General features: G+C 43.0%; 3 protein-coding genes across 7 annotated transcripts in view; 1 reads left to right on the top strand and 2 right to left on the bottom strand.

Annotated features, from left to right (window-relative positions):
• Positions 1 to 10,213: 10,213 nt before the first annotated feature.
• LOC128742279 (uncharacterized) lies at positions 10,214 to 13,273 on the bottom strand. 4 transcript variants are annotated; one of them, XM_053838604.1, is made up of 4 exons: positions 13,260 to 13,273; positions 13,141 to 13,200; positions 11,470 to 12,919; positions 10,214 to 11,110 (listed from the first exon to the last, which is right to left on the bottom strand). In XM_053838604.1, exons 3-4 carry the CDS (start codon positions 12,896 to 12,898, stop codon positions 10,989 to 10,991), a joined length of 1,551 nt encoding a protein of 516 aa, XP_053694579.1. In that variant the 5' UTR covers positions 12,899 to 12,919; positions 13,141 to 13,200; positions 13,260 to 13,273; the 3' UTR covers positions 10,214 to 10,988. The 4 variants fall into 4 exon arrangements, with proteins under 4 accessions (XP_053694579.1, XP_053694587.1, XP_053694569.1 ...); XM_053838612.1 differs by having other exon boundaries at positions 11,470 to 12,940; positions 13,260 to 13,271; XM_053838594.1 differs by lacking the exon at positions 13,260 to 13,273 and having other exon boundaries at positions 13,141 to 13,244.
• Positions 13,274 to 16,332: 3,059 nt separating this feature from the next.
• LOC128746147 (tRNA methyltransferase 10 homolog A) lies at positions 16,333 to 17,314 on the top strand. The gene is made up of 2 exons (XM_053843195.1): positions 16,333 to 17,056; positions 17,130 to 17,314. Exons 1-2 carry the CDS (start codon positions 16,333 to 16,335, stop codon positions 17,312 to 17,314), a joined length of 909 nt encoding a protein of 302 aa, XP_053699170.1.
• A 1,146-nt stretch (positions 17,315 to 18,460) lies between these two features.
• Positions 18,461 to 26,007, bottom strand: part of LOC128742682 (uncharacterized) — a 31,137-nt gene continuing 23,590 nt past the window's right edge. For both annotated transcript variants that reach the window (XM_053839156.1, XM_053839233.1), the window contains exon 4: positions 18,461 to 20,627. In XM_053839156.1, coding sequence (XP_053695131.1) covers positions 19,846 to 20,627 — 782 coding nt within the window. In that variant the 3' untranslated portion in view covers positions 18,461 to 19,845. The remainder of the gene's footprint in view (positions 20,628 to 26,007) is intronic.

The following is a 26,007-nucleotide window of genomic DNA, read 5'->3' as shown; positions in this document are numbered from 1 at the left end:
TGAGCATTACAATGAAATTATATCATATGTAATAAAAATTCAATTAAATTGATCCCGAAGCAGGTCTTTCTACCGAAAAATTCCCTGGCTTTTGGCTGAATAGAAGGTTTCGAATTACCTGCGCAGGTGTCACTTGGAAAAGGCAACAAGTTGAGCCGGAAAGTGTCAGCCAGTGGCCAGCGTTTACCTCAGCGTTTGACTCACACTACTGGAACTACCAAGTTCACTGAAACATGGACTTTATTTTGGCTGAGATAAGATGATGGAAGTATTAAGCATTAACGAGACATAAACGACTAAAAATTTGGAAAACAATAATATTTTTGTTACAGACTTTTCCGCTAACTTGGATACTAATTTTGTAATGATCCGCCCACGGAAAGAGGATGGAAAACGATCATACGCATAAGCATATATTCCAGTGCTGCACGAAACGAACTCCTCGTAATAACATGCGCTGTTTACCACTTCACAGGCTGTTTACACTGTTGCGGAGTAAACTTGACCATCCTTGCTGATCTTGGTGTTGATGACCTTCCCCCATTCGGTCGGCAGTTACGGGACATGCTGCTATCGGTGATGACGTCAGTGTGTCAACGAACACAAGTTGACGGTGTTTCCCCTTTTGCTAGCAGGTTGCGAAAAACCTCGTCCGATGGCCTTTTCGAGTAGCACACCGCCATGAGGTTATTTTTGACGCCGCGGATGAGTCGCTTCCAGCTACCGCCCATGTGCGGCGACAGTGATAAATTGAACCTCCCTCCCTTCAATGCCGTGTCTAGCGAACTGTTTCATCTACTCATATCGATGGAGTGCGTCATTAAGCTATCTCAGCTCTCGATTTCTTCTTCTTCAGCATAGAGCCGAGGTGGCTCGTGCTGTTCCAAGCACTCGTCTCCATTCAACTCGGTCTTGGGCCGCTCGTGGCCAATTGAATTTCCTAGTCGTCTCAGAAGTCGCAAATCGCTTTCGACCTGGTCGAGCCATCGTCCACGTCGGGCCTCCCTGTTGGCACCAGGAACAGGGAGGCCCGACGTGGACGATGGCTCGGTGGGGTTGTTGAAGAGGACTATTTTCGTCGCACTATCGTCCGGCATCCTTACGACGTGTCCGGCCCACCGCAGCCTGCTAACTTTCGCTAGATGTACGATGGGAGTCTCTTCAAGCAGTGCCAGTAGCTAGTGATTCATACGCCTCTGCCACTCTCCGCTTTCAGTTTGTACTCCGCCAAATATCGTCCGCAGCACTTTCCGCTCGAATATGGCAAGGGCGCGTATGTCCTCCGTGAGCAGCGTCACGGTTTCAAGTCTATAAAGAACTACCGGTCTAATAAGGGTTTTGCACATTGTTAGCTTCGTGCGGCGGCGATCCCATGAACATCCACATGAACTTCTCTACCACTTCTAGTTCGTCGCCGTCAACGGTTACCGTCCGTAGGAGACGCGCGTTTTTTTCCTTTGAGCCTGTTCCTTTCATGTATTTGGTCTTCTACGCATTTATTTTTAGCCCAATTTTCCTAGACTCCGCTTTCGGTCTGGCGTAGATTGTCTCCGCCATCGCAAAGTTCCTGGCTATGATATCGAAGTCATCTGCAAAGCTTAGAAGTTGGCTACCCTTGGTAAAAGTCGTGCCTCGTTTCGATGCCCGCTCGTCGAATCACCCCCTCAAAAGCGATGTTGAACAGCATGCAGGATAAACCGTCACTTTGTCTCAACCCTCGCCGCGTCTCGAAGGGACTCGAGAGTGTCCCACAGATGCGTACGAAACACGTCACTCGATCCAATATAGCCCTGATCAGTAGCGTCAGTTTGTCCAGAAAACCGTGTTCGTGCATTATCTGCCATAGGTTGTCTCGATCGACTGCATCGTATGCTGCTTTGAAATCAATAAAGATGTGATGCGTGGGCACGTTGTACTCCCGACATTTCTGCAAGATCTGTCGGATAATTTGGTCCGTAGTTGGGCGAGCCCCATGAAACCCGTCTGATAATTCCCTACGAAACCTTGTGCTATCGGTGACAACCGGCGTAACAGGATCTGGGAGAGTACCTTGTAGGCGGCGTTTACCAGCGTAATACCGCGATAGTTGCTGCAGTCTAGCCGATCACCCTTTTTGTAGATGGGACAAACCACTCCTTCAATCCATTCCTCCGGTAGCTTTTCCTCCTCCAAAATCCTCGAAATAAACCAGTGTAGAGCCTTTGCTATCGATTCTCCGCCATGTTTATAAAGCTCTGCCGGTAGGCGGTCCTTCCCAGCGGCTGAAGACCGATAACTTCAGCAGCCCGATTTCTCGTTTGACTTCTTGGTGATCAGGTGCTAGGACATTACTGTCTTCCATGGGCGCTCGTAGATTAATTTCTGTTTCGCCTCCATCTGCGACTTCGCCATTGAGGTGTTCATCGAAGAACTGCTTCCCTCTGTCGATCACCTCACGCTCGTTTTTGATTAGATTCCCTGCCTCGTCCCTACACATGTCAGGTTTCGGTGTGTAGCCCTTCCGAGTTTGGTTCACCTTCTCGTAAAACTTACGCGTGTAATGACTCGGAATAGTTGTTCTAATTCTTCACGATCTCTGTCCTGCTTTTGGCGCTTTTTCCTCAGGATCGTGGTCAACTGGTTCCTAGCTCGTCGGTATTTGGCCAGGTTCTCTCAAGTGGCAATACTTAGATAATTTTTCCAAGCAGTTTTCTCCCCTCCATCGCTTGTTGACATTCCCCATCAAACCAATCATTTTGTGTACTCCGAGGTTTAATACCTAGTGCCGCGGTAGTGACATTTGAACCATTTTTAATTTGCACATCGTGTAAACCAACGGGGTTCAAATTAAAAAGTGTTCAGATTAAAAACGGTCAAACGAACGGGGGTCCACGGTAGTCCAACTTGTAAACAAACCAAGTAAGGATTCTTTTTAGCTGGCATACAAAAAAGAACCTTCACTCGATCTGTTTACAAGTTGAACTTGGGCTTTATTGAAATGTTGGTCGTCAACTATTCAAGAGGCTTCAGGCCAGGCCTAGACTTCAAGTGAGAGTCAAAACAGTTGTCAATTAGAAGTGTGTTTCAACTCCAACTAGCAAGCCATGGGTCGTGATCGATGTAATCCCCAACTTTCAGACCTCCCCCCCCCCCCCCTCGCAGAGAAGGCTCATACATAGTTAGCTGCCACCGCGGACGTAGCAACGTCACTAGCATCCCCCGCTCTTCAACACTATCACTAATATCGCCAAGCTATGTGGGCGCGTTAAAAATCATGTGCTCCAGCTTGCGACAGTTCGAACAGGTGAAAAAAATTATTGTTGAAACCCAAACGCCGTACAACACGCACGACGTTCTCTCGACGAAACCACTAAAGGTGGTTCTACGTGGTCTGCCATCAATCGAGGTAGCAAACGTGCAAAGTGAACTGGAGGACTGCACAGAAGCCGCAGGCCATCTACCCGATGAATCAGCTAAGGGAATAAATAAAAAGTAGAAGCCCTACTACCCGCAGCGTCGTGATGTGACCTAGTGTACCAAACACCATCGTTTTGGTCACAGTCCTAAAAATTGCTTCATAGGCCCGCGTTGTAGCGTGTGTTGGGGTGCATTCAACTGCGATGCGAATTCGAAGAGCATCAGCAAAAACCAGACTGGTCGCAGGCGCGCTGATCGTCGCCCTCCGTTCATCACGGATACTGAGTAACTGAAGCTCTTTAGCCAGGTCGGCCGATCCCAAACCTGCCTCCATTCCCTCTCATCAACCAACGAATCATCGCCACGATGTCAACAGCTCATCAAACGGCCTCCAACTCCAACTTTCCGATTTTCGACTTTTGAGACTCGATCGAAAAAGGGCAACAGGAGGGTATGTAACCGTTGCTGTACTTTACTTTAGCGGCAACGGTTCGTTGCCGATCCTGCGCCGAACGAATTATGGTCCTCCAGTACTGTCAGTCCTGGGCTGCCGTTTTCCAATCCCCACGGGCACCTGCTGAACGTGTATCGTCTTCCACAGCGCACACCCATCGGGCGCGGGGTCTGCCTCGGAGTCTACGGCCTCTTCCTGGTTCTCTGCTGAAAAAAGTTTTGGCTACTCTTTCGTCGGGTATTCTGGCCACGTGCACAGCCCACCGCAGCCTGCCACATTACTTACTTACTTAGGTGGCTTGCTGTCCTAAGACAAAGCCTGTTGAACAAAGTTTCTCTATGTAACTCGGTTGAGGGCTACCGCTCTCCAATTCCTCGGACACCGAGTACTCTCCGCCAGATCTCGCTCCACCTGGTCTAACCATCTTGCTCGCTGCGCTCCTGGTCGTCTTATTCCTACCGGATTTGAGGCGAACACCATCTTTGCAGGGTAGTTGTCCGGCATTCCCTGCCCTGGCCTGCCCATCGTATCCGTCCAGCTTTAGCAACCTTCTGGATACTGGGTTCGCCATAGAGCTATGCAAGTTCATGGTTCATCCTCCGCCTCCATACTGCGTTCTCCTGTACGCCGCCGAAGATCGTTCTTAGCATTCGTCGTTCGAAAACTCCGAGTACTCGCAGGTCCTCCTCGAGCATTGTCCATGTTTCATGCCCGTAGAGAACAACCGGTCTAATAAGCGTCTTGTACAGAGTACACTTTGTACGGGGACTTAGTCTGCTCGACCGCAATTGCTTGTGAAGCCCATAATAAGCACGACTTCTGCTGATAATACGCCTCCGAATCTCACGGCTGGTATCATTGTCCGCCGTTACCAGTGAGCCAAGGTAGACAAATTAATTGTACTACCTTCACTATATCATCATATTTGTATACTTGGTACAGCTCGTGATTCATGCGTCTGCGCCACACTTCATTTTCCATTTTGCCACCAAATATCGCAGAATTTTACGCTCAAAAACCCCAACTCGACGATCGGCTTCCTTTAGCGCCCATAATTCATGTTCGTAAAGGGCCACCGGGAGGATTAGTGTTCTGTACGAACACACCAGTTTTGTGCGAATTGCAAACTATAGGACTTCAGCTGACTACGTAATCCGTAGAAACCCCGATTCGCAGTTTACAATCTTTGCTTATCGAATTGTACCTTCCAAGACGACGTTGAATAGCAGCTTACAGGGTGTTCAATAAGTTCGAATACAACTTTTCATCGTTGTGTAAGTGCGCATCATGTGCATTCTGTGTTTTGGTATTGGTGTCAGCTTTAGCCTTATGTATAGGCTAACCGACGCGCAAGGTGTCGACTTGATGTCATTTGTTATTTGTTTACCGCGCGCGATGAAGGAGTACCGCAACGTCGTAGTAAAGTTGTTTGCGAGAGGTCAGCGACCCAGCGACACATTTCGGCGGTTGAAATCCCACGGGGTGAAGCAGAATTTTATCTATAACACCATCCGTCGGTACCGGGAGACGGGCTCGGCCAAGGACCGTGCTAGATCCTGGCGGCCGCGTTCGGCGAGGACGCCAGCAGCCATCAAGGTGGTGAGGGAGCGGATTCGTCGAAAAACTAACCGCTCGATTCGGAAGACCACTCTTGACCTGGATGTGTCGATCGGCACTGCCCACACCATCATGACGAAGGACCTGGGATGCAAGCCGTACCGCAAGGTTGACGGGGTAACGGAGGCTACAACTAAGAAGAGGCTGGACAGAGCAAAACTGATACTTTCACGGCACGCTGGTCAGGAGTTCGTGTTTTCTGATGAGAATATGTCCAAAATGATCGGCTGTGGGCGCCACGTTTGCCACCATTCCCCCGTCCCACATAAACATCCCGCGGTTTCAAAGCGCCGCGTCGGTGATGGTTTGGGTGGCTGTATCCAAGCGTGGGAAGCTTCCGCTGGTATTTATCGAGAAAAACGTGAAAATCAACGCCGCGTACTATAAGACTGGAGAAGGTTGTGGCCCCAGCACTTCGTGACCTCTACGGGAAAGATCATTACGTCGGCTAATATCGTCCAAGCGTGGTGTTCGGAGAATTTGACTGATTTTCTCGATTGTCTTAATCCCCTGGACTTTTATGTATGGTCGTACATGCTGGCTAAGCAGAGCGAACATACTGTAAACTGCTTCAATAAAAATTGACTCAGAAAAGAATATCTTGTATTTTTATTTTTTAAACACATTTTTAAAGTATATTCGAACTTATTGAACACCCTGTAGAGAGTGCATCCTTTTGCTTCAGTCTATCAAACGTCACGAAAGCGGTTGACGTCTCTCCCGCTATTCTAACGCATGATTTGGACCCATCCAGCGTCGCACGAATCAGCGTAACTAGTTTCGTAGGAAAACCATGTTCTAGCATTATCTACCACAGCTCATTTCGTTTGACTGAATCGTACGCCGCCTTCACCAACAGATGATGTGCCTGCAAGTTGTACTCCCGGAACTTGTCTAGTAACTGACGCAGGGTAAACATCTGATCCGTCATGGAGCGACCCCCACGGTAACCCGCTTGGTACTCAGCGACGAAGGACTCCGCTAACGATCTCAGTCTGCAGAACAGGATACGGGAGAGCACCTTAGAGGCAGAATTGAGCAATGCAATTCCTCGATAGTTTTTACACTCGAGTCAATGAGGCCATCCAACCACTCCTCTGGCATTTGTTCTTCCTCCCAGAACCTGACAATGATTCGATGATGATTTTCACGTCATGTTCTGGGCACTCTTCATAGGTCCTCTCGTCCCTGTCGTAGAACTGGTCCTTAGTATCATCGGATTTATCGTTTGACGGTGCGTAGACGTTAATTAGGCTGTAGTTGAAAAATTAATTAATTTTAATTCTCAACACACATATACGGTCATCTACGGGTCTCCACCGGATAACTCGTTGTTTTTGCTTTCCCAACCTAGTTCCCAACACTACGAAACCGACACCGATCGGGAGTCCACTCTATTTTGGACATCTTTATAACAAACATGGCCATCTCCTCAGCACTAGAGGTCTTCGAAAAACTATCCTTCGACCACTACTCTGTGATGCTACAGCTTGCTACCTCTACCAATACGGTGGACAGTTGTCCCCGACGAAACTACCATCGTGCCAACTGGGTCGAGTTTCAACGTATTGTCGACAACATCGATTCCGAACAGCTTCTGCATATAGCTGCTGATTAATCAGGTGCTAGAAACCCTCCAGCGGGCGACTGCCGTTGCCCCGGCAAGTGCAATCCCAGTTCAACAACACCAAAGGAGTAGCTTTCTTCAAATAGACACCACCACCGAAAACCAGCGTTCTGGTGATCGGTAGAAAAAATCTATGAAATCTATGGGGTTACCCAAGAGCGAATTTGAGAGCTAAAAACAGAGATTCTTACAGAAGCTCCAACAAATTCCACCGCATTCAAAACCATTCTGGTTCTTGACTAAGGTCCTCAAAAAGAGGGCAAAGCATATCTCTCCCCTTGTCTCTTCTGTTCAGGTCACTCCAAGCGATCCAATCGCGTTATGTCAATAGTTTGTAATGGCTCACAATCGAGGACAAATTCTTGTCAGCCCATACGAGTACTCTGTTGCCGAGGGAGTCGCTGAGGCTAATCGATCAGACAGTTTGGTACCCAAAGAAGAATAAATCACCGCTAACGAGCTGATGGGCCATGCCAAGGGATCTAAATACATGAAGGCCGCCGGATTCGATAGCATATCAACATCAAGCGCAAACACTTGAGCTGCTGCTAATTTACTTTTATGGCAAACCTATTCAACAGCTGCTGGGAGCTTGGTTAGTTCCCTTCAAGGTGCAAATTAGCTAAAGTTATTCTAGTGCTGTTTCCAAGAGCTATAGGCGCTTCCCTTAAGCAAAATAAGCAGCTGCTTGGAGCACCACTTCGAGGGGGCGCCATTTCGCCTACATTAAAAAAACTGTAGCATTAAATAAATAAGTGGGTAATATAAAACTTTCTTCCTTCTTCTTTAGCAGCATAAAGCCGGGATGGCAAGTGGTGTATCTAGAGTAACTCTCCACTGTATTGGGCTATTTGCCGCCAATTCGTTGAGCATCTCGACACTAGCAAATCGGCTTCAACCTGGTCGAGCTATCTAGTAAGTTGAGTCTCTCTCTATTCCTAAAGACCCTCATACACGTACGAACATGTTGGCCGATAATGTTGATAAATTCATGTTCGGTCAACACTCTCGCCTGTGTATGAGCGCCACGAACCAGCAGGCAAAAGAAGATGTTGGACTTGTCGCTCGACCTGAATGACCCGCCAAAATTTTATTCGTTTCCAACCCAAGATATGCGTACGTGTATGAGGCCCTTAAGGCCGATGAAGGTCTAGGAGAAAACAGATTCACTGCACGGTCATCCGGTATTCTTGCGACGTGACCGACCCATCGTACTCTCCCAACTTTCGACAATTGTACTTTGAGAATCAATCCAAGTAGTGCCTGCAGTGGATGGTTTATACGCCTAGGCCATTCTTCGCTCTCCGTTTGCGCTCCACCTCCTCCTGCTGAATATCTATTCGCAACAAAACACAACAATCAAAACACTCAGATAAACGTGGTGGGAAAGTGGCATTGATGGTAAGAAATTATTTAGAAATTTTTCGGGAGAGATTCTCGAATCTCTTCAGAATCCGCAATCAGCAGATTAATCTTCGGTGAAGTAGCAAGGACGAAGTTTTTGAAGTAACAGGAAATATGAACCGAACTTTTTCGTGTTTGAAGGTTTATCTTTCTAAAAATGGGTTTTAAGAAACCGACCATTATTCAAAAGAAATGGCGGTTGACTGTGACCAGTGTTGCGAGGCCCGCACTAGTGTGGGCTAATTTTCTCACACACGCGTACACGTTCTAATGAACACGCTGGCATAAGTATTCCTTTCGGACTCCCGCTCTTGTTTATTCATGCACTGCAGCGACTTTTGCGAGTGTGTATTTAGCTAATAGCCACGGTCGTCGCTCTCGCACGTCATTGCAGCCTAAGCAACTGATACCGATCACTTGTGAGGACTCGCACTCTCACCCGCGTGTAGAATCGAGAGCGTAAGATGAAGAAGTAAACAAAAAGTAATGTAAAGTCTGAGGCCCTCACGGGCAGCTGGCTGTTCACGAGTTGTTTGCCTCGTGAGTGGTTCTGCAAAAAAACGCTACGAGACTGTGCGTTTGCGAGTGTGTAGGTAGTAAAATGTCTGCACACAGCAACGCCGGCTGTTTTTCGTTTGTCCTGGGGGCGCCATTTTGAGAATTTTCTTGGAGCGACAAATTGGCAAGAGCCGGCCCTGGGCCCATTAGCTTGCTCTCTGCCCTCTCCAAGCTGTTTGAGAAGTCAATCCAAAGCTTATTTCTTTCGTTCGCTGTTGAGAATGGTGTCTTCCTGGAGGAACAGTTTGGGTTCCGCAAGGGAAGATCCACCATCCATCAATTCCATCGAGTTACCAACATAATCCTGCGAAACAAGTCGGTAACCAAGACGACAGGAAAGGCGCTCTTGGATATCGAAAAGGCATTCGACAATGTGTGGCACGACTGCCTGGTGTTTAAGCTGCATCGATACAATTTTCCGAAGTATTTTATCTTGATAATCAGCAACTCTCTCTGCAGCTCAATCTCTGAAATGTCTGTTTGCAACATTTAACATCCCTGCAGGTGTGCTGCAAGGAAGTATCCTGGACCCATTCTGTGTAACTGTCTACTCGGGCTGTGCTCGATCACACAGACTGAGAATTCAGCGCGTACAGAACAAATGCTTAAAGATTATCCTGAACTTGCCACCCTGAACGAAAACTAGCGAGGTTCATGGACGAAAGTTAAATCCTTTAAACAAAAACACGAGAAGAAGTGCTCCCAGTCCATCACATGGTATAACTGTGGTATAACTCAAGAATTGAATTTATTAGATGAAAACTCTAGAGTAGGTAGGTACGATTTTATTAATAATTGAAATGAAGCAAAAATGTTTTAAACACTGCGAAAGAAAACTATTAGGAAACCATGATAAATTATTTTACTTCAAATGTGATTTCAGCAGATGGAAGAAAATCTGGGATATTCTAGGCTGAATTTTTAGTGACGGCAACTAGTGTCTCAAAGAAATACAACGACTTTAGGCCTCGAGCTTTTCACGTTGTGCTTAGCAGCTCATTATGCACAAGCAAAAGAGCTGTTTCTTTCTATTTGCTTCAAACAAGGTCCAGGTGAGCTGAATGGGGGTCTGTAATAAATTCTAATTATTTAATTAGGACAACGAGATATTGAAGTTTATTTATTTTCCAATAGTTGTAAGTTTATTGAATTCGACATAAGTTTATCATTGATGACATCACGTCTTAGTATATTAAAAAACTTGCAGTATCTATAATTTTATTGCACATAAGTAATATCGATGTTACCATTGTATAAAAATTAATTTTCAATCTGAAACTGCGAGTTTAATGAGCAAATTTTTATTGTTTTGAGTACGATAGGTAAAATACTGTTTTGTGTTGGAAGATAATTTCGAATCTAACCTGATTGAAACACTCCACTAAGAGAAAGTTGATGGTTTGCCCCTATATTCATACTCATCAATCGACGTAGTCCACTTTTTTTCGCTTTTACTCTATCACAGGTCTATTGCCAGTTTCGTTTATCCAAATTTGATGCCTAAATACGGATCTGTCAACAGATCAATAGTTTGCTGTTTATCTATATAATTTACGTGCGAAGCGTTGTAAGTGTGATTATATTAATTTTACCTAATCTAGCAAATTGCTTTAGAAGGAAGAGTACGTAAGACAGCTTCAAATTATCACATTCATAACTAAATCAGTTAACTGCCGGCGACGGTCAGCAAAAGGAACAAATTAATTATTTAGCTAAATAAATGCATTTTTTCATAAAAAGCACATTGTTTAAGTCTAATATATCAATGTAAAAAGTCTTGCAATGTTACTGCATAGCAGAGATTCTGATTTCATCTAGTACATAATGTGTTGCGTTATTTGCGTTGAGTTTATAGTTATATAAATAATTTCAAATGCATTACAATGCATTCAAATGCATGCTTACTGAATACGATTAGTGTTTGACAAATAGTTAAACTGATTCGGATCCGTTCGAACCAGTGTGCGTTTCACTCTTCCACGAACTGACCGGAATATGCGGTGCCGGTAAGCAGTTTCTCAGCGATTGTACCAGCTGTATGGTGTCGAAAAGAGCTGAAATATTACAAGAAAAACCACAAAAAAAGACCGTGCTGTTTATAAATTACCAAATTTTTGGCGAAGTTTGTAAAAGCTATTAAGGCCAAGCCAGCGCACAAAAAGACGCAGCAAAATTTTCAGAGTGCGCTTTTATTAGATGGTTCATATCATATCAGGTACGGGTTTTACATACAATGATGTATTCGAAAAACTATGTTGTAGGCTACACTGTAGCGTTATTTAAGAGGTATTTAAGATTTCCAAAATGCTATCTTTCTCGATCGCACCAATGCTGTTTGATGCTTGCGCTGCTTCGGCCCTAATCCGTAATCAAATTGCGTCAGGGAGGTGACAAATTGAAAAGTTTAACTTACTTTTTTGCAAACTCTCCGACTGCTTCCCGTACGGTTTACACATGCTTGGCCGTATGAACGTCTTCATGCGAGCTATGTTGCGCATCAACTCCCCAAAAGCACGAATGATTTTATCTTGGCTAACGGCTAACCCATCGCCACGGCCGTCCTGCGGCCACGCGCCGTTGTGCAGCGCCAAAAGATCTTTACTGGTTGTCATGTTTTCCAGTGGATCTACAGCACCGCGCATATAATCCGACAGCTTGTGTCCGGTGTCCATGTTAACCGTCTGCAGCGGCGGTTGGGCCAGCTGTGACTGCTGTGCAGCTACAAGTTGCGACGGAGTCGGCGTGTTAATTTGCTGAACTAATTGTTGCGGCTGAATATGTGAATGTGCCACCTGGACCTGCTGTTGAGCACGAGAAATATCTATTGTCTGAGCCTGCTGCTGTTGCTGCTGTAAAAGAGAAACTGCCGATACTTGTTGATTATTCACAACGGCAGCAGTTTGTGCTGACATTGCGTTGTTGTTATTTGCTGGAACCAATTGGGATGATAAATTCGGCACCTGTGACTGAACCACCGTTTCGTAATGCTTTTTATCCAGCTGCTGAAGTACACGTTGCTTTTCTAAATTAGTAAGGTTTCCAAATTTTTCCAACGATTGTTGTGCCATTGCACGATTTTGCTGTTGAATAATGGCAGCAGTTATTTGCTGCTGCTGGGTCGATGGCGTCTTGGGTATCTTTACTTGACCAACCATGGACTTTCCGCCTGGATCTGCCGCTCCAATATCCAATCCAGATTGACCCAGCTGCTGCAGATGGGCCAAATAATCCGAATTAAGATGATTGGTTGGATTAAAGGATTGTTCTATGAAGGGACCAACCCCAATCTGACCCTTATAATATCGACAAGCTGGGCTTGGGCACGATTGGACGACTTCCACGATAAATTCCTTTTCCATTCCCAAATTCTCTCGACCAATAGTGTAGGATTCAACGACAGCTCGAACCGTTGCTTCTACGCTCAAGTGCAGTCCATGCGGACCAGACATGTGCTTCAGCATTACGGCATTGGCGAAATGTTCATACGGTAAAATTATTTTTCCAGATTCTCGTAGAACCAGCCTTCCTTGAGCATCAAGGGCAACACGACTGGCCAGAACTTGCAAATAAGCCGCACTCGGTAATACGGGAGTATCCTTCAGTTCAGCAAAACACTGTAGCAATTCCACAGAGGGACTCCAACCCTTGTTCTGTAAATACAGCTGTAGTAGCATGTAAAGCTTTTCCGTTACATAACCTGCACCAGATTGATCTGCAGAAGAACCATGTCCACCAGTTACGGCGCTGCTGGAATTGCCTGAGGCAACTGCCTGAGCCTGAGCGGCAGCCTGTGAAGAGTGGCTTTTAGCCAGCGCTATTTTCATGGCATCGGATAAATCCATTGTCGTTCAACTCTACTGCATCTAGAGAATGATCAAGAAAAACTTTAGGAACAACTAATTGTAAAGTTAAAGTTGATTTACGATATCTACACTAAATAAGATTTTAAAATTTGAAATTATTAAACATGGCGCTAATAAAAGCCCATTAATATCGATTGGTAATGCTTAAACCACCTATACTGACAAGTTGTATCACTGATTCCCAGCACGTTCAAATCGTTCTATCGGTAATAGAACCTTACCTGTCTTGGATAGTGACGAAACTCGATTTGGGTACGATTAATGTCTTCGATAAAACAGCACTGTGAATGAAAATTTATGTAAATATCACATGAATTATACAAAACAGAGCGAAAAATACCGTGGCAAACTGCCGCCGCCGATTATGAAAAACACACCTACGCACACACACGCGACACACCGTGATGACCGTGATGGAAACGCGAACCGTGATGCCAAAAAATATTTTTCAAATTTCATTTAATCTAGCAAATTTAATTGTTGAATTCGAGTAGAAACAGCCGCGCGTGGCGCCACGCACTGCACTGCAGGGTACACCGAAAAAAGAAACTTTTTGTTGCCACTGTTTTTAAGCAATAAAAAGTGATTTATGATGGCGTTTAACTTTACTTAAGTCGTTTGCCGCCCTGAAGCAAAGTCAGTTGAACAAGGTTCTCCAATCAACTCGGTTGTGGGCTACCATCCTCCAAATCCTCGGGCACCGAGTACTTTCCGCCAGATCTCGCTCCACCTGGTCTAAGCGTCTTGCTCTCAGCGCTCCTGGTCATCTTGTTCCTACCGGATTCGAGGCAAACTTGCATCTTTGCAGAGTGGTGCAAATGCCCTGCCCATCGTATCTGTCCACCTTAAGCCACATTTTGGACGCTGGGTTCTCCATAGACCTGTACGAGTTCATGGTTCATCTCCCGCCTCCATACTCCGTTCTCTTGTACGCCGACGAAGATCGTTCTTAGCACTCGTCGTTCGAAAACTCCGAGTACTCGCAGGTCCTCTTCGAGTGTTGTCCATGTTTCATGCCCGTAGAGAACAACCGGTCTAATAAGCGTCTTATACAGGGTGCACTTTGTACGGGGACTTAAGGCGTATTTACCTGTAACCCAATCTTTTCTGCTTCGCGCTTTAGTCTGGTGTACTGTTCAGCCACGGTCACAGATGTTCTTCCGATAATATCCATGTCATCGGTAAAACAAATGAATTGACTAGATTTGTTGAGGATCGTGCCCCGTGTGTTGATATCCGCTCGGTTCATAACACCTTGTAGCGCAGTGTCCTACCCCTCGAATCCACCCGAAATCCGAGCACCGCACTGATGTGTAACATTCATCTTAGATTAAATCAATTTGATGAGCTTTTTGGGGAAACTGCTCTCGCCCATGATTTCCATATTCGATGGTATCATATACGGCTTTGAAGTCAACGAACAAATGGTGCGTGGACACTCTGTATTTGCGACCCTTTTGGAGGATCTGCGGCAGTGCAAATATTTGATCCGTTGTAGACAGACCTTCGACGAAGCCGGCTTGATAAGCTCCCACAAATCTGTTCGCAATTGGTGATAGTCGGCGGAAACTGATTTGGGATAGTATTTTGTGGCGGTATCGAGAAAGGTGATCGTTCGATAGTTCTTACAGTCCAACTTGTCGCCCTTTTTATAGATCAGGCATGTAACGCCATCTTTCCACTCCCCCGGTATCTGTTCCGTATCCCAGAGTTTAACAATTAGCCGGTGCATACAAACGGTCAGCTTTTCTGGTCCCATTTTAATAAGCTCCGCTACGATGCCATCTTTTCCAGCTGACTTGGGGCCCTATTCTCACAGTCACCTCACCTCACCTTACTTCTCTCACACGCCCTATTCTCACAGTCACCTCACCTCACCTAACGGCTCCCCGTTTGATTTGTACAGTCACACTGTGAAATTCGCAAATTGTCACCTCACCTGAAAAATTTAGGTGAGGTGACTGTGAGAATAGGGCCCTCGTTATTCTTTAGCTGCATGATGGCCTCCTTAACTTCGCCTATCATTGGGGCTGGCACCTCTTCCCCGTTTGTTGCACCGTCAAAATCGCTTTCCCCGCCGCCATGGTTCTTCGCCTGGGCGCCATTCAGGTGTTCGTCGAACTGCTGCTTCCACCTATCGGTCACCTCACGATCGTCCATTAATATACTGCCAGTCTTATTCCGACACATTTCGGCTCGCGGCAAATGCCTTTGCGGGATCTATTCAGTTTCTTGTAGAACTTTCGCGTTTCCTCAGAGCGATGCAGCCGCTCCAATTCTGCATATTCCTGCTCTTCCAGGCAGCGCTTTTTCTCTCGAAAGATTTACTTTCACTGTCACTTTCGTCTGTCTGTGTCTTTCCACGTTCTGACGTGTGACACTGTGCATCTTGGCTGCCCACGCAGCGTTCGCCTCATCCATCACCTTCCTACATTCATCGTCAAATCAATCGTTCCACTGATTCCGGATCACATGACGCATCCGTCTGCGTTAATTTAACAGTAGACACATGGGAAAACTGTCAGAATAGCGCTGATGGACGTATTGACGTAGCATTCTGTTTGGCCCTTAACCGTAAAGCCATCTATGGTTTAATATTTGAGTCGAAATCATGAAATTCAAAAAATTGGTCCGCCATTTTGGTCAGCTATTTTGATTTTTTTATTTTAATTTCATTTTTGGATTCAATGACCTGTAAAAGTTCTTTAGCTGAAATTTAAACCTGAATAATTGAACAAATAGTCTTCGCCACTTTGGACAGGCTATTTTAAATTTTACATAAATATCTAATATTATTTTTGAAATCAGTAACCCAAAAAACGCGGATCTACTCGTCACGCTACTCGTCTTGAATTTTTAGCCAAGCAATTAAAATTTCCGACCACTAGGCGGCGTTCGATTCCCATTTTTTAATCTTTCAGCAGCCCACTGTACAAACATCTTCCTCACTTCGTCGTCTCATTGATTGCAAATGACAGAAATGACATGAGTGAGTCGAACAGCAACAGCCGCAACCAGGGATACCAGACTTGCAGATTTGTCTGCAAATTCCAGACTTTTGGAACGGTCTTGCCGGTCTTGCAGATCACTATAAATTTGCAGATTTGCAGTTTTCCTGACTTTTATTGTTTTGGTGCAGATTTTTGTTCGAAGCTCTTTAAACTTTCACAGACTTCCTAAAAAAGTGTGCAGATTTTCGCAGATTATTTTTAAACCAGAAAATTCGAGTAGCCGGAAAACTGCTCGATTTTATCGGTTTTCGATTCGAGCAGTTGCAGACATTTTTTTTAGAAAATATGGCATCTCTGGCCGCAACAGCGAACTGTAGGGAACGTCAAAATTTGACAGACAGATAGTAAACAAAAGTATATTTACTTTCATAGGACACGTTAGTCTATCTATACCTCTTTGAAATGGGTGATATTACAAACGTGCTGGAGGCAGATATCCCGCCGGTAACTCCGGAAACCAACCAACCAACAGAAAATATTCCCATGTCGAAACGGCAACGGAAAAAGCTACTCAAATTAGAGCAGTGGGAAATCAAGAAAAAGGAAAAACGGTTAAAGGAAAAAGAGAAAATGCGACAGCGAAAGCTCGAAGCAATACGCAGTGGTCTTCCCGCTCGGAATGGACCCAGCAGAAAGGAACTAAAACGAAACAAAGTTGATTATAGTAAGTCGGATATTACGATAGTTGTCGATCTTAGCTTCGATGGAATGATGATCGACAAGGATGTAGCAAAATGTGTAAAGCAACTGCTGAGAATTTACACCATGAACCGCAGGTCAGAAATACCAATCCCTTTGTACTTCACCGGTATACAACCGGAGGGTGCAATAGAGAAACATCTTAAGCGAAACGACGGCTATCAGCATTGGGACGTGAAATTTAGTGCGGAATCATTCGTAAATTTATTCGACAAACAAAAACTAATTTATTTGACCAGCGAATCCGATAACGTTTTAAATGACCTCGAAAAGGGATGCATTTATGTCATCGGAGGATTAGTTGATCACAATCAGCACAAAGGACATTGTCTCACCCTGGCCAGCCAGTTGGGTATCCGACACGCAAGGTTACCACTTAGTGAGCACATTGTTATAAAAACAAGAACCATTCTTACGATAAACCAAGGTATGTTGTATGAGATGTATACCTATACCTAACAATTGAAAAAAAAATATCCATTTTTATTTTATCATTTCAGTTTTCGAAATACTAATGAAGATTCAATTGGGGAAAAAATGGCAGGAAACACTACTAGAGGTTTTACCAAAACGGAAAGGTGCAAAGCCGTTCGACTCGGATCAGGGAAAGCAAAAAGAAGGTGAAAGTTCTCCCATTTCCGAACCTAATGAATCGAATGAACTTGTAGATAACTATGTAGGGTAGCAAAAAATATTTAAAAAATCAAAAATGAATTGTTATTTCTAATGAGAGAATGAGAGAATTCTGGCGAATGCAACAAGAAAGCAATTTTTTCGAAATTTTAATTCGTGAATTTCGCGTAGCGTGGTCCATGTCCGCATTTCCGGCAGAACAAAGGGATGTAATTAGAATTCTAAACTGTCGAGGACGTCTGCGAAGGCTAGGACTTGGTTACTCTTAAGTTCGTTCCTCTTCGTTGCCCGCTCGCCGAATCACATCGTCAATAGCGATATTGAATAACATACAGGACAGTCCATCCCCTTGCCGCAACTCTCTGTGCGATTTGAAAGGACTCAAGAGTACCCCTGAAACATGCAAGTAGCACATCACTCGCTCCAGGGTAGCTTTGATCAGCCGCGACAGTTTCTCCGGAAAACCATACTCGTGTATTATCTGCCCATAGCTGTTCGCGCTCGACAGTATAAATCTACGAAAATGCGTTGCGTGGGCAAGTTGTAGTCCCGACATTTCTGAAGGATTTGTCAGCCTGAAGTCCGCCTGATACTACCCAACGACTTTTTTTGCTATTGGGGATAGACGACATAACAAAATCTGAGAGAACATCTTGTAGGCGGCGTTGACCAGCGTAATGCCGCGGTAATTACGACAATCTAGTCGATTGCATTTTTTGTAGATGGGATGAACCACACCTTCCATCCAGGAATCAAATTATCGTACTCCGAAAAATCCTTCAGGAACGCGGGGAGTCGCACCTATCCACATATCATACTTTCGTGGATTCCAGGGCAGCTTACGATAAAGTCGAGCGCGGAGAGCTGACGCAGAGGCACGGGGGTTAGGAATACTGGGCTAAAATCAATGCGTCGAAAACCAAATATAACACGCTCCAGAGAAAACAACGAAACCTTCCACGGACAGTACCTGTTGACTCCAATGAACTCGATGTAGATGAATTCATATATTTGGGGCCTCGAGGCACCGTCACCGCACCGACGTCGAGTCACCGTACTTTCGCCTTTCGCAAAAGACGAGCCACACCTCAAGCTCTAAGCTTTTAAAGAAGAAGACTGCTTATTTTCCTTATAACAATTCCGTTTAACGAATATTCTTTTAGTTCTAGCTCATCTAAGAAACCATTTCATACCATTTACGAAGTCATAGTAGTCTGCTTTATTTGCATTACGTCAATAGTCATTAAGGGAGTATATATAGAGTATAATTAAGCATATCACACATATTTTATTTAAACATTACTTAAGTTGCTTTACTCATGCATTCGCACCGGTCAAAATCTGTTGCCCTTCGAACGAACTGTTCGTTATCATTACACACTTCAAAAGGGGAACAACAGATTACATTCGTCGTCGCTTTCTATTGCGATGCATTAATTTTCCCGTAGCTATTCCGCATTTTTCTCTTCAATGCTATTATTATTCGGTAACAGATGTATTTGAGCTACACGGATGTATACTTACTTAGTGTATCCGATAAATTTAACATTTAAATTGTGAAAATAAGCTTACAGCAACAGAGCGCGGATTAAAGATGAAATGCTTTTAAATAGCCGTAATACATCTTTTACCGGGTTTCACTAATTTTTTTTTGGTTACCAAAGTTTTCAAAAGGCTTTTTAAATGAATATATCTGTTGGTTGGTTGCGCCGGAATTGTGATGAGAATAGCCACAGTAGAATTCATTGTGATTTAATTCTGAAGACTAGTGTTATTATATTGCCGTTGTGGTGAATATCATAAATTCATCTATACCTTTGGGCTTTACAATCTGTGGAACTGGTAGGTATGCGCTACGCTTAGTTTTACGCTAGACGCGTATGGTAAAATACACCAGCAACTAGGATATATTAAAGCATGACAGATGCAAACTCTTACTATTGAATACTTTAATCATACCGTCGAACGAATCCGAGCAAAACACTCAAATGATTTTAAAAACGTATTCAAGAATACGTTGCTATCTTAAAGATATATTTTGTATTCAAACGGGAGGCGGTGACAGTGTTTTCAAATTATTATAGCAAAGTTAGTTCAAAAAGTCATGGCTTCTACTAAAACATTGCTCATAATGCAGAACCAAACAGCTAGTGAAGCCGTTGATTTTTAATTTTAATGAAATAAAAAAAATAATAATACCTAATAAAGAAAAATTATAAGTAACTAAATTGAAAATAAAACATCAGTGAAATGTCCATTAGACTTTTCGAAGTTAAACAACCGAAATCTAAGCAAATCGGATTATTACTGCACTATCCGCAATAGTATGGGAAAACTTGGGATGTAGGATAAAGTTTGTGACAAAACATCTCACAGATTACGAAAAATTCAATTTATATGAAAAGTTCTCTCGTAATTTGGTTTAAAATATTTAAATGTGTAGAAACATGAATTGTTGGTAACTCTTGTGTACCACTACGTCTGGTACTAAACTGCATAAATCATAAGCTTTTAGAAATAAAAATCAAACCTAAAATAAATACCTTGTTCGTCGGTTCAGCGGTTTTAGACGCTATACAAAACTTATGCATTGCTCAATTCGTCCGGGTTCAACATTTCAAAATCGCTATCTTCGTCTTCATCGGTAGAATCTCCGTAGGTTACTTTGCTACTGCTGCCGGCAGCGGATGCACTCATACGGTTGTATTTCGGCACGCGAGTACTTGGCGCTGGCTGTGACTGACTCATTTGAGAAGCATTGGCCATTGCGGAACTAAGATAGTTTAGCATACTGCTGGCGAGCAGATTACCGGCCAAACTTGGCAACTGATCCGACAGTTGATGTTGCGCTGGCTGTTGCTCCAAATGCTGCTGCTGCTGCAACTCGTACTGTGAGTTATGGTGAGAAAAATTGCTTTTTTTCCTGCTGCTGTCGGGAACGTCATCAAAGCTCAATCCTCGCGATATGCTATCATCCGAGTCGGAGGATGTATTTGCATTGAAATGGCTGCTCTTGAACCGTATTTCTCCGGAGGAAGTCACCTCTGCCTGTACTGGCTTGTGGCCACTACTACTACCGAGCAAGAATTCGTCGCTGCTGGACTCATTCGATTGCTCCTCATCCAACTCCTGGATACTATTTTGAGGAATCAGCAAATCCGAGTAGGTGTCATCGTCTTCATCGCCATCGACGTTGCCACCGTCTTTGCCGTCTTCGCCACTGTTGGTGCTTTCCGTTTTGTACATAGCACTAACGTCACCTCCATCGCCGATCTGCATGAGTAGCGATGCATTAGTTTCGTTGATTTCTGGCAGAAATTCTTCCACCTCTTGATCCAATAAATTTGCTGATAGTGCGGAAGTGGCTAAAATTAGAAAATAATTAAAATGGTAATGAAACGTTTTAAACATTTAGTATCTATTTCGAGTGATCTAATTTGTCTTTCAATCTGTTCTTCTACTCTTTTGGCTTGTAATCACAAAAGCAGCCATTACTACCTTAGACCCAGTTTAATTTAATGTTTGACAGAATAATCTATTAAGGGTGGATACGCATGGTGTTTTATTTTTGGATATTTCTGGTTCCTCTTCAGAAAAATAACAAAACATAATGCGTCTCAATTATATTATCACAACTTTTAAAAATGGTATCTCAAAAAAAAACTAATAATTAATTATACATATATTTCTAAATTTTTATATGCTGTGTAACAATATCTTAGCTTTCTAGAAAAAAAATATATAAAAATGGGAGCCTCTCTTTAACAACAACAATTAACAATAACAACATATGTGAACACTTATCAAAATGCTTTTGAAGTTACAAAGAAGTAAATAAATAAACAAACTAATAAAATACGATAATACTCTTCGGTCAGTCCGTTTGATCATCGTTCGTTCGAAGCACACACTGGTAAAGTTTATAAATCGGAGACGAAGGAAAAGTTCCATTTTTTTTATACATCGGCCAAAATTAACGCAAAACGCACTATGGAAAAATATTTGGGTCATTTTAAAGGCCCAAAACATGAAGTTGAATTTAAAAATAATAAACACTACCGATAACAGCTAGGTAGTTACTTCCTCAAGCGATAAGAGACGCAGTACGACATTATCTTAAAATACAATGGAACAAATATTTGCGATACACCTATGCAGTGATATCAGAACTAGGTCATACTTATACCACCTTATACTTATATGTAAAAGATACGATTTGCCGAATTTGCAAATGAAAAACCACCATCCTCCGATGGATGGCGCTAACGGTAGCCACTGGCCAAAAATAATCGATTAGAAACATTCATCAGCAGATTTTTTGATGCGTGAAAATGATGAAAATTTTATTGTAAGGAATGCTCACTACCACACCACATCATACACTCAATACTCACAATATTTATCTACCATTTTTATATAGAGTAAGGAAGGGTAAAAGTGCGATGCGGGTAAAAGTGCGATTCAATGATTTATCGGTGCAGATTCCGAGTAAATTAACTACATGGGCATGGACAGGTGACTACTTTGACAGCTTGAATCTGACGTAAACTTCGGTTGCTTACGAAGCATAGTTGCTGAGTTATGTGCAAATGTTATTTCAGGGCGGTTTTGATGTAATTTTTCGTTATATGGCAAATAGGATATCAAAAGGATTATATTACTTGGTGAAAATTTGTAGCAGCGTTTTACCTCACTCACATATCTGTTTTGAACATACGGTGCAAAGAATTTACAAAATATATTCCGCTTTTCCGTAATTTAATCTAACCCCGTCAAGCGCTTAGCGGGGTAAAAGTGCGATTCACGGACGGGGCAAAAGTGCGATTCATGGACGAGGAAAAAATGTATAGCTAAGTATATACAGCTTTAGGCACTATATTACAGATACTAGAAATGGAAGATCTGCAGAAAACTGTGTGCTCTACAGATGTTGGCCGAAGGAAAACAATATTTTTCCGCTGATGAAACAAAAAACAAACGTTTGGAAAAGTTTCGATCTAACGGAGGCTGCAATACACCAGTGCAAAATAGGAAAGGCGCAAATTGAGAATATTCCTTACCGAAACATAATGCAGATTGGAGATAATATGGTTTTGTTAGGTACTGTTGTGCTAATTTCATGGACTCGAGCTTCGCACTTTTGCCCCGTTAGAGGGGTAAAAGCGTGAATCGGCACTTGATCAGAAGAAACAAGAATTTATTTTGCAAACCACTATTACCGCAGATGATTTATAGTTGAATGTAAAGACATTGAGTTACTGCATCACTATAAAATATATTATGTTGTTGTCCTTCTTTATATTTCACGAAAATTGATGACAACTTCAAACATCGCACTTATGCCCCGCCCTACTCTAAGTAAAACTGTATAAATCAACCTTATGTTTTAGTGTTAATTTATTGATGAAGTTAGACATTTGAATAATTTTTTATATCGATAGTCTTTCAAATAGACGAAGAAAATGGTAGAAGAAAGTAATGAAATGTCGGTTATAGACCGTCGGGGAAAGATCGAAAAATTAGATAAAAGGAGGGTCATCGAAGGAGCACTTACTACTGGATTCGAAGATTTACGGAGATCTGCGGGTTGAACCAAGCTAAAAATGGAAGCCAATTACCCTGGACCGTTTTTAATTTAAACCCTGCTGGTTTGCACGACGTGCAAATTAAAAATGGTTCAAATGTCATAATCAACATGAAACCACTTGCTTATAAAGACAATGCACATAAACGCGATTTGTTTGAACTAATCTACAGTGTTTAATCTGTTTCACATCCCGTTTTCCCAACTACATATTCTGATAAAAATTCGATCGAAGAATTAAATATTTGCTGCTCGCTACTGCCAACTGAATCAAACCACCAAAACAATAACAAAGAGCATGGCGGCCAGTTCATACAAGGTTCAGCATATTTGGAGTTGCCAGTTGTTCTAATTAAAAACTAACCCCGTTAGTTTGCATGAAAAATCATTCAAATTAGCGGGGATCCACTGTATAACTCTTTGTCTAATTTGTCACTCTCTTTCCTTCGCGTCTTGTGCCACTCTAGAGCTACTGTTAAACAACTAGGGTACTTGATCCAATAGTTGTGGTAGTTGCGCTACTATTCATTATTAATGCATATTTTCGTCACCGTAGCATTTTAGATAAAACAATTACATTCATTATATAAAACAGGGTTTTAGAAGAATTGGTAGTTAGATGACACCATTTAAAATTAAAGCATTATTTGCTAAAATGGCAATTTTCCAAAATCCAACGCGCAGTTGGAGCGCACAACTATAGGCGCTCATCTATAGTTTTGCTACGATGTTTTTTCACTTAGCAACCTAGCAATGTATATGGAATACCACAATTAAAGGAACATCAAACTTAATTAAGGAAACATTAGCGCAACTGTTGGTACAATATAATTGAATCGGAAAATTCATTTTTTCTTTATAAAGCTTCTCGTACAACGAAAGCAATTGTCTTGCCTTGTGACAAATACCTTGTATTTGATAAATTTATATCCCACAAGCATTAATTGGAGCATATATCTCAATAAACAAGCAAAATAAAGTTATATTGTGCTTAGTAGCGCAACTAATGGATCATCTACCCTATATCTCATTACTTTCTTTTACAATTTCTTGCATTTATTTAAAATACTTTCGATAACTATATATATAAACATGAATTTCTGTCTGTATGTGCCTTATAAACTCGGAAACTACCGAACCGATCAGCGAGAAAATTTGTATGCCAGGGTTTTTTGGGCCTGGGAAAGGTTCTTATGATGGTTTGAGACCCCTCCCACTGTAAGAAGGTGGGCTGCAAGTCTTTTGCAAGGAGCTCTAAACACCACCATGTTATGGTGCTCACAAAAGGGACTTAACCCTCTCTGTCCCAGGGGTGTTTTGGTGGTTTAAAGTTTTTGATCTTGTAAAAAAGCTATTAATTAACAATTCATCCATGTAAAACAATGTTTTTACTACGTTATAAAATCAAAATATCCATATTTGAATGCCTCAAAAATTTTATCGGTCGATTTTAGTATCGGAAGTCATGGAGCACCTGTGCTACCATGGGCCAGAGAGGGTTGATGTAAACCCCACCAAAACAATCGTTATACCATTCACTAGGCAAAGGAAATATACCATTACTCCCCCTATAATGAATGGTGTCAACTGGGCTTCAGTAATGAAGTCAAACACCCCGGAATAATTCTCGATAAAAAACTGAACTGGGCTGCCCACCTAGATTATGCTGTTAAGAAAGCAACTTCGGCTATCTGGGAATGCAGGTCATTGTTTGGCAAAACCTGGGGATTGAAACCTCAACTAGACTTTTGGTCATATACTACTATTGCACGACCTAGGATAACCTATGCTGCAGTCGTATGGCGGCTAAAGGTGAATGAGGTGACAGCCTAAGCCAAACTAAACAAAGTTCAGCGCCTGGCCTGCCTTTTACCAGTGTCATGCGTACAACACCTACTGCAGCCATGGAGACAATGCTATGCTTACTGCCTTTCCATATGAATAAATGAATAAATGTGAAGAAGGAAGCAGAGCTCGGCGCACCACGGTTGCAAAGGAGTAAAACTATACTCGAAGGTGACCAAGTCGGTCATCTTCGCATACTTCGAGAATTCAATCTGACACCCTTAGTAACTTCAGTCTCTGACTGCATGGATTGAAATAGATAGCTCAATGTGGAATAATGGAGGGCCCGATCTTCCATCTGGAACCATCAGTTTTTTTACAGATGGTTCAAAAATGGAGGCCTGCACAGGCTCCGGAGTGTACGAACCCGGCATCAGGGAAACTATCTCATTAAGAAAGTGGCCCACCGTTTTTCAAGCAGAAGTATATGCGATATACTCTGTGCAACAATATGCTTGGAAACGAAAGTACAGGCATACGAAAATCGGTATCTTCAAGGACAGCCAAGCAGCACACCTGGCACACAAGTCCGTCAAATGCGTGTCCAAATTAGTTTGGAAGTACAGCACAGCATTGAGGGAACTCTCTCGCCAAAACAAAGTTTTAGTACTTTGGGTGTCCGGTCACCGCGGAATCGAGGGCAATGAATTTGCTGACAACCTAGCAAGACAAGGATCAGCTCAGCAATTTATTGATCCTGAACCGTTTCTGGGCACCTCTACATCCACCGTAAAAGGCGAGTTGATGTCGTGGGAAAAGCTGGAAATAGTATCCCGTTGGAATCAAACACAGGGTTGCAGACAAGCTAAATAGTTTATCTACCCAAGCTATGCAGTAGCTAAAAAACTACTCCATTTAACTCGTAGCGAACTACGCACGATCACGGGACTGCTAACTAACAGGACACAGCCCCACTCTTTATCATTTAAAGAATATCGGCAAGATATCATCCGACACCTGCCACTTTTGTAACTCTGAGCCTGAGCGCATCTGCTCTGAAATTGCGGAGCTTTTGCATTATCAATGCAGAACTTCTTCAGAAGTTTCCTTCTTACTCCATATCAGGTATAAAGCCTAAATCCCAAAACGGTCATTTGCTTTATAAACCATGTAGTACCGAATTGGGGCACAGGACTACAACTATTCCGCTCAACTCCGTCAATGGGTATGAGCGTTCCGTAAACTGTGTACAGCAATCGGGTCCTGCCACAAAAGACGAACATTAAGACTGTCGCAGTGGCCTTTTAACCCAATGCCCTTCTGGCATTCAAAAAAAAGAAGGTGGCCTCCCATAAAAGTGAAACACAAATTTGCTT

The sequence above is a fragment of the Sabethes cyaneus genome, chromosome 1 (assembly GCF_943734655.1).
Source record: "Sabethes cyaneus chromosome 1, idSabCyanKW18_F2, whole genome shotgun sequence".
Lineage (NCBI taxonomy): Eukaryota > Metazoa > Arthropoda > Insecta > Diptera > Culicidae > Sabethes > Sabethes cyaneus.
The sequence above is the reverse complement of the archived record's forward strand: the minus strand, read 5'-3'. Positions and strand labels throughout refer to the sequence as shown.